The sequence below is a fragment of the Pelobates fuscus genome, chromosome 10 (genome assembly GCF_036172605.1).
Source record: "Pelobates fuscus isolate aPelFus1 chromosome 10, aPelFus1.pri, whole genome shotgun sequence".
Classification (NCBI taxonomy): domain Eukaryota; kingdom Metazoa; phylum Chordata; class Amphibia; order Anura; family Pelobatidae; genus Pelobates; species Pelobates fuscus.
Window position 1 is genome coordinate 84,278,468 of NC_086326.1, and position 8,557 is coordinate 84,287,024.

Here is an 8,557-nt window from a genome sequence, read left to right on the forward strand (position 1 = left end):
AACGTGAGATTGTCAAGTTTTCCACTTCCGAAAACCAACTCCTGTTCGGCCAGAAGGGCAGGACTGCCAATTACTTGCCTTCTTCATCTTACTTATGAACAATCCGTGGTATAAGAGCGACAGGAGGGAAAACATAAGCCATGTCGAAGGTCCAAGGTATCGATAGACCGTCTAGGACAACTGGGTACTCTCCTGAATGGAGAGAAGCAAAACATTGAACTTTCCTGTATCTCCTTGTGGCAAACAGGTCTATCTCCGGCCTGCCGAAGCGTGAACCCAGCGCCCAAAAAATTTAGCTTGACAGTGCCCAGTCTGCCTGAGACCAAAGTCTACGGCAGAGGCCGTCTGAACTAACTTTAGAGACCCTCTGACATGGATAGCTGATATAGCGAGAAGATTCGCTTGAGCCCAAGACATATGAGATAGCAGAGCTCTTGAAGAGCTTTTACCTTCGTGCCACCCTGGCGAAAAAAACCACTGTAGTGGCGTCGTCCGACTGAATCCTCATAGCCTGATTTGTGATGGCTGAACGGAAGGAAACCAGTGCCTTCCAAACAGCATTAAACCCTGAAACTTCAGGAAGCGCCTGACTCCACTCCGTTCCAAGACCCTGACGGAACTGAGAAGCTAGATGGGCGCCCCAACCCATCTGGGAGGCATATGTGGATATCATAAACCATTGTTTCTGAGCAAACGATAGGCCCTTTGAGATTTTGCTTCTGTGTTTCCACCAGTTCAGGAGTCCTTTCACCCTTTTGGATAGGTGGAAGGAGAGTCTAGATCTTCCTGTTTTCGTGTCCATTGGGAAAGGATGTCCCATTGCAATGGTTTTGCTTCTGCCTTTGCCCAGGCCACTGCTGGGATTGCAGAAGCGAGGAGGCCTAGAACCTCATAGCATCTCTGATTGAACTTAGGTTTTATGCAGCTTTGATACGGCTTTAAAAATCCTCATTTGTTTCACTAATGGTAGAAAAAGAGAGAGGGACTGTGAATTTCCTCTAAGACCCAAGAACTCTAGACTTTGTGACGCAGTCAGCTTGGATTTTTCCAGGTTCAGGATCCAACCGTGATCTCTTAAAATCTTCATTGTAATCGTGAGATGAAGATTTAGCAGTTGTCTTTATTGGGCCTTCAGGAACCAAACGTCCAGGTATGGAACAAATCGAGATACCTTTCAGACGTAAAACCACTGCTATGGATGCCAGGATTTCCGTAAAAGCTCGAAGAGCTGAGGACAGGCCAAAGGGAAGAGTTTAAATGTAAATGGAGAATCCTTCGCTTTCTTGAAACAAGAATGCTTGGGCACTTCCGGATTTGAACCCGGGACCTCTCGCACCTGAAGCGAGAATCATACCACTAGACCAACAAGCCAGTGTTGCTAGAACCGCAAACCTGAGAACTTCCGGTTAGATTCTGAAACCGGTACATGGAGATAAGCATATTTAAACCAACTCCGCCATGTAATCTCCCTTTGTAAAAATGTGTGTCAAAAGACAAAATACGTTCCATACGGAACTTCTGTCATGTAAGCAGGTGTTTACTAGATTCCATCTGGTATTTGAACCAGAAAAAAAGGCGTGAGTAAACTCCCTGAAATACTCAACGTTTGGGTACCTCTCTACCACATTTCTTAAAGAAGAAGAGAATTTGTTTACTCTTGATGGATAGCTTGACCGTAGGAAGGATGGACGTGGTTTCGATGAAACTTAATTCTGTAACCTTCTGAAATGGTTCTTGTAATTCACCTATGAAGCACTCTTTCCTAGTCTTGGGTGAAGAACCGAAGGCGTCCTCCCATCTTATGGCGTCAAAACTTCCCCTTTTGTCATGCCTGTTGATTCCTGTCAAGACCACTGGCTGTTTAATTAAGGTACATAGTTGGACTCCCATACAAGTACTAACCAGGCCCGAGTCTGGATGGCTTCTGAGATCTGACGAGATCAGGGATTTTCAGGCTGGTATGGCCATAGGCCATCATGCTTTTGAAACCTGCAAAACCGCCCTGGTAACGAAAGGACCTCTGACCCTTGTACTGAAAACTTTAATATCCCTGGGTTCTTTAATCCAGAGGCAGGGCTTTCTTCGTATCAGACATCTGTCTAACAATGTCTTCCAAAGGAGTGCCAAAAAAAAATTTTTTGTTCCTTTCAAAGGGTAATGCACATAAGGGTGCTTTAGACGCAGAGTCAGCTGTCCATGTTCGTAGCCAAAGAGCTCTTCTGGCTACTGACGACAAACCCATAATCCTCGCTGATAAACAAAGAAAACTCATCTTTCAGTAGGAACAAGAGATGGGAAGGATCTGTATCAGATTTCCCATAATGTAATCTTCCAGGGCTTGTAGCCAAACGCTCTGAGCTCTGAGAACCGCTGAACCTGCAAATTCAGCTCTGCACTGATATCCTGCGGCCTGGAATATTCTACTATACGAAGTTTCGGCCCGTTCGTCCATTGGGTCTTTAAGCCCTGAGACTTCGCCAATGGGTATAGTGGTTTTCTTTGATAGCTGGTCAATCTGAACATCCACTTAGGAAGATCTTCCCATTTTTCTCCAGACTGTAGCTTGACTTGAACGTACGTCTTTCAAGATTCTTTCATTCTCTATGATGGAGATCCAAGATTTAAGGAGACATTGGGAAACCTTTAACCTTACACTTGGTAGGTTCAGTTTCTTGTACCGCCGTCGTCACTTCTTTAATAAATTTCTTCAGCTCTTCTGGTGGAAACCCCTCCTCCACACTTGAAGTCAGGCTGGAAATATCCGAAGGCGAAGAGACGTCAGACACAGAAGGAGATCTATTCCTCCTACGCTGTGTGGGCAGTTTCTCCCGAATAGCTTCAAATGTCTGGGACAAATATTCCTGAAACCAGCCCAGGAAGGATGCCATATCAGTCTGCTCGGCTTTTACTAGCCGATCCGTTGCGCACTGATTGCATGTATTTTTCGACATCCGTCAGGTAGAGGTAATGCACATTCCAGACAACATAAGTGCTTAGATTTACTTGTGGTGTTTGGAACAGAAGTTGACATCTTGTCTATATCTGTCTTATCTGGAGACATAGGACTTATTCTAGAAGCATGCATAAAAACAAAAGGTGAAAAAAAGGAGAGTTCAATAGTTAAACCTCACCTCAAATCACCTAAGATCCGTGTAGGAGGGCAGGTGACACGGAGAACCAGAACTGTACACCCACCCTTGGGGTCAGGAAGGTCCTGCACAGCCATGTATCCAAATTTTAAATTTGGCGCCAAACACCGTTTCGCGCATGCTCAGTAGCGTGATTCTGTGTTTGGTGGAACGCAAAGCCTCCCGGGCGTGCGTTCCACCGCTGTGCGCATGCGTAATGAGCAATGAAGGAGAACCGCCTGGGAACTCCGTCAGAAAAAACCACAAAAGACAGTACCCGGTCACGTTCCGTAACGCGAACCCGGAAGTACTGTTGCCGCTCAGTTCCCGCCCGGGAAACTATCGGGCACTCACCTCCCGGTCAGCAACCTGTGCTGAACGCACCAAATCTCCACCTGCACTGTGGGGGAACCTGTCCGTCCCGTTGCCGGGACAAGAAGAACTGGTGAGTGTCTCTGAGTTACAGCTTATATCGAGGCAGCAGGCGGAGCACAGCATTTAAATTCTAAAGAAGGGGGAGCTTCTTGTCCAGAATCCTAAGGAACATCCCACTTGTAAGTACTGCCACTATACGAAGGGAAAATATATAGAACATCTGAGTTTTCTAGGCAAAAGGCATTACTTTTTAAAGGCAGCATATTTTAAGATTTATAAAATATTGATGTGAAGCAATGGTACTTTCAGTTTGTCACCCACCTTTTGTTTTCTAGAGAAATTGTGGTACATGACAATGGAGATCTTGTGGTATATTTGTATACAATAATATCCACCGAGAAGGAGCACATCACTGGTCTAACGCAAAAGACAATAAAACTGATTTTCTAAGAATATTATACAGGTCAATATTTCAGCCTTGTTAGACACTTAGTCTGTGGTGGAATCTCGGTAAAAATAAATTTAGTAGGCCGAGATTACCACGTGGCATGTGTACGTGCATATGCTGACGTATCGATCAGTTGGTTGCACGAGGCAAGATACGATCAGTAGTGTACGGAGCATGTGCAAGAATACAGGATGTAGTATTCCCCCTCCTCCATTGTGCTGGACAAGCCATGCGGTCAAGCAGGAAGTTAATTCTTATTTGTATTGATTGGTCAAGAGAATGTGCGGGTGGAGCTTAATATGGGAGGAGTTATGTGCCTATATAAGGAGCCTGCACTATTGTCCGGGGCTCAGAACTTGTTGTATTTTGGTGACATTAGTCCCTCTGAGTCCCGATCGGTGATCCAATAAAGAATCTCTTCCTTCCTGAAGAAACCTGTGTCCATCTCTCTGTGCTTCGCTTCCGTCAGTTTCTCCGGTATCAAGTCCTACTGCCACAAATATAATTTGGGAAGTAAAGTGTTTCTATAACATGTATAACTCAGAAAACATGGTCGCTGGTAAAACTACAACGCCCACGATGCTTTGCATGTTTTTTTAGAATGTCTTTAGAATGACAAAGCATCTTGGCAGTAGTACTACATCTGGGGATCTACATCTACCTATTGGGCAGCCCTGGTTTATATGATATGCAGCAGTTATACTGATACCGGAGAAACTGACGGAAGCGAAGCACAGAGAGATGGACACAGGTTTCTTCAGGAAGGAAGAGATTCTTTATTGGATCACCGATCGGGACTCAGAGGGACTAACGTCACCAAAATACAGCAAGTTCTGAGCCCCGGACAATAGTGCAGGCTCCTTATATAGGCACATAACTCCTCCCATATTAAGCTCCACCCGCACATTCTCTTAACCAATCAACACAAATAAGAATTAACTTCCTGTTTGACCGCATGGCTTGTCCAGCACAATGGAGGAGGGGAATACTATATCCTGTATTCTTGCACATGCTCCGTACACTACTGATCGTATCTTGCCTCGTGCAACCAACTGATCGATACGTCAGCATATGCACGTACACATGCCACGTGGTAATCTCGGCCTACTAAATTTATTTTTACCGAGATTCCACCACATTCCCCCCTTTGATGCCTCTTGATATTTTACAATTACTTGAGGCATCACTTAACCTTAGTTTGCTTACACCGCAAGTTACCATGAACCAGACCAGACTTATCTTATGATGTGAATCTTCAACATTCATCTTCCTGCATTGGTTCTCCCTGATCTAGAGCCTTATATTTATATATTGCCATTATCTGTGCAGCAGCCTTCCTCTCTTCTATATTTTCTATCAGGCTTTGCACAGACCTAACTACTAAGGGTATAAGACACGGTAGGATTAGACACAACATTAAAATCAGTAGGACTCCACCTACCACTGCCTTAAGCCCTCCAAACCACTCATACCAGCTACCAAACCAACTACTTGGATTGTACCCTTTCCATACCTGAGTAGGCACATGCGCTAGTTTAACCATATGGCTAGTAAGCTCAGCTATTGCTTGCCCTTCGTCATCTATTTGAAGACAGCAATTGCTCAGGTTAAACTTCCCACATACACCTCCCTCTACTGCCAAAAGGTAATCCAAGGCTAATCTATTCTGGTATACTGCTGTCCTCATCCTGGTATTATGCTTCGCTAGAAGATTGAGCGCTTGTGATGTCTCGTTAGTAATAATCTCAACCACCGCCTGTAATCTTATAATACGGTTGAGCATATAAATAGGGGTTCTATAACCAAAGGTACCATCTTCTGCCCACGTGGCTGGCCCATAATAATCTATAATACGCTGGGGAGGCCATTCATTATCTTCCCAGGCGCCTATCTCTATGGGTCCCCTTTTCTTCCTATGATTCACATCATACACTTTAACACCTAAAGTCTCACCTGTTTCGATAGGTAACAAGAAGAAGGATGGTTTGAGCATACCCAACACACATGCCCCTTCCCAGTCCTGTGGCAACTCCGAATAGGCTTTCTTACCACAGATCCAGTACAAATTTGCTGGGGCTCTCCAGGTAGATGTGATGGATAGATCAAACCACACATCCTTTAAATTGGCGTATCTAGCAAACGGGTTAGATGGTTCTGAGACATTTGAAGCCGACCACCAAGTTGTATTCTTAGTATCATCATCATAAGCTTTTTGCCCTAGACAAGTTAATTCTCCTACAGAAGTATTATACATTATTCCTTTCCTTGCTATGCAAACATAACCTATGATGGAGGTCTTTAATCTCCACTCAGATTTACCTCTAACACTCATATGATAATCGGCTTGTGTAGATGTTAATTGGTCAACTGCCTCAGAACCGGACATTACCTCCTTTGCTTCCCAAGGCCATTGGTCTCCCATGTTAGTACCTCTACACACATAGCAGTTGGTAACATTAAGACTACCGGCAATACTTTCGGCTAAATCAATAAACAGGTTTTTAGCATTATGGGGGATCTTATTATCTATACTCATCTCTTCGTAAAAGGAATGATATACTTGATGAGTTTGGGAGGATACCGTATCAGTCTCTATCCCTATAAATAATACTGTCCCAGGATCTAAACCCGTCCCGTATATTTGAAACCCAAATAAATTGCCATATTTGTCTAAGAACTTGTCGGGGTTATTTATAAGTATATGGACTGGGTTGCATTCCATAGACTTACAATATGGGCTAGTCGGCAACTTAGTCACTATCATGTCCTTGTCTACTGTCTGTCCCCAAGTTGCCCACCCCACACAAGACCAATATGGGCAAAAGTTATACTCTCTATTTGGGCATCTAGGACTCACATATTTATTTTTACTACTGGGACAAATATATTTATCATTAGACCCATACGTCCTCTCCCATCTAAGATCCCCACATACATTCCACGGCTTTCTACCACTTGATATCGCCTTACATGCATCAAATAGCAGAACACCCGAAGAATGTACGGATTCTAACACCGTCTTATTAATTAGGGTCCCCTGAGGATCTCCATTCCTGAGAGTCAACCAAATTGTACGAGGTTGATACTCCGGACTGAAGCACTTAGGTTCTCCTACTCCTAAATGGCACACACTATATTCTATATTAAGGTATCTACATCTTGATATATCTCCTTTACACTCGTATTGTGAATGCCAAATTAGGGTTTGGGAAATATGATTACCTGTTCTCGTAGTCTTAATGCATACCTCACAGCTAGGAGTGTCGGTACCTCTACCTTCCTGAATATAAAAACACACATAAATAAACACTATCAAAAACACATCTTTCGCCGTCATCCTCAGTCTTCGTCCGTGCGAAGGCACCTCAGCTTCCAGGATGTAAGGGCTGCAGGGAATGGAGTTCTGCTCGTCTTCACAGGTGTCCCTTCGAGACTTTCCTGGCTTATATACTATATGTCGGTGAGCGGACAGGCTTTATTATGGCCGTCTAAAACACTCACTTCACCAAATCCCTGTAACAATAAAATTTGTAATCCACACGATTCCTCGTTACTCCGACTGAGTAGTGCGTTTTAACCGGATCTTGCAGGGATTCTCTGGATCTGCTGTAACTTGCCAAGAATCGACTGCTGCTGGTTTAACCCTGGAGTGATGTATCCACGGAGTCACTTCGGCTACTTTTATCGCTGTAGGGGTAGACAAAAGAACAACATAAGGACCTCTCCACTTGGGCCCTAACGGTACATTATTCCACTCTTTAATCCACACTTGATCTCCTGGATGGTAACTATGAACTGGGGGATAAATATTCACAGGTAATCTATCTTGTACCCATTTCTGTACCTCCTCCATAGTCTTACCCAACTCTACAACCTGCTGCCGGGTAATTCCTTCTCCCAACTGACTCAAATCCCCCCTTAAGTTACCAAGTACGGGAGGTGGTCGCCCATACATGATTTCAAAAGGAGAGAGGCCCATCCTTCTGGTAGGGGTACTGCGGATTCGCAATAGAGCTATGGGTAAGAGAACGTTCCACTTAAGTTGGGTTTCCTGACACATTTTAGCCAACTGGTTCTTAATAGTTCTATTCATTCTCTCTACCTTACCAGAGCTCTGGGGTCTATATGCAGTATGAAGCCTCCACTTTATACCAAGCATATGAGTCAGTTGTTGTAGGCACTGATGAACAAAAGCTGGACCATTGTCCGATCCTATAGAACAGGGTAGTCCATATCGGGGTATTATTTCTCGTAGCAGGAATCTCACAACTTCTCCTGCTTTCTCTGTACGAGTAGGACATGCTTCTACCCAGCCTGAATAGGTGCACACAATTACCAACAGGTAACGATGTCCACCCGATTTAGGCATCACTGTAAAGTCTATTTGTAGGTCGGACATGGGGAGTCCCCCCATAAACTGGACTCCTGGTGGCTTTACTGGTCCTTGTCTTGCATTATTTTTAGCACACGTTACACATCTTCGTACAATGGCCTGAGTCAAGTTGGACAATCTTGGTATGTAGAAATGTTTCCTGAGAGATTCTTCTGTACTGTCTCTCCCAGAATGTGTCCCGTTATGATAATTTTGGACAATTTCTACCGCTAG

At 44.2% G+C, this 8,557-nt stretch overlaps 1 protein-coding gene across 1 annotated transcript; it reads right to left on the reverse strand.

Moving 5' to 3' along the window:
* Window positions 1-5,272: 5,272 nt before the first annotated feature.
* LOC134575575 (endogenous retrovirus group 3 member 1 Env polyprotein-like) lies at window positions 5,273-6,598 on the reverse strand (the record flags this gene model as incomplete). The annotated part of the gene is made up of 1 exon (XM_063434896.1): window positions 5,273-6,598. A coding segment is annotated over one exon (1,326 nt), but the record flags the coding sequence as incomplete, so codon positions are not given.
* Between the last annotated feature and the right edge of the window lie 1,959 nt (window positions 6,599-8,557).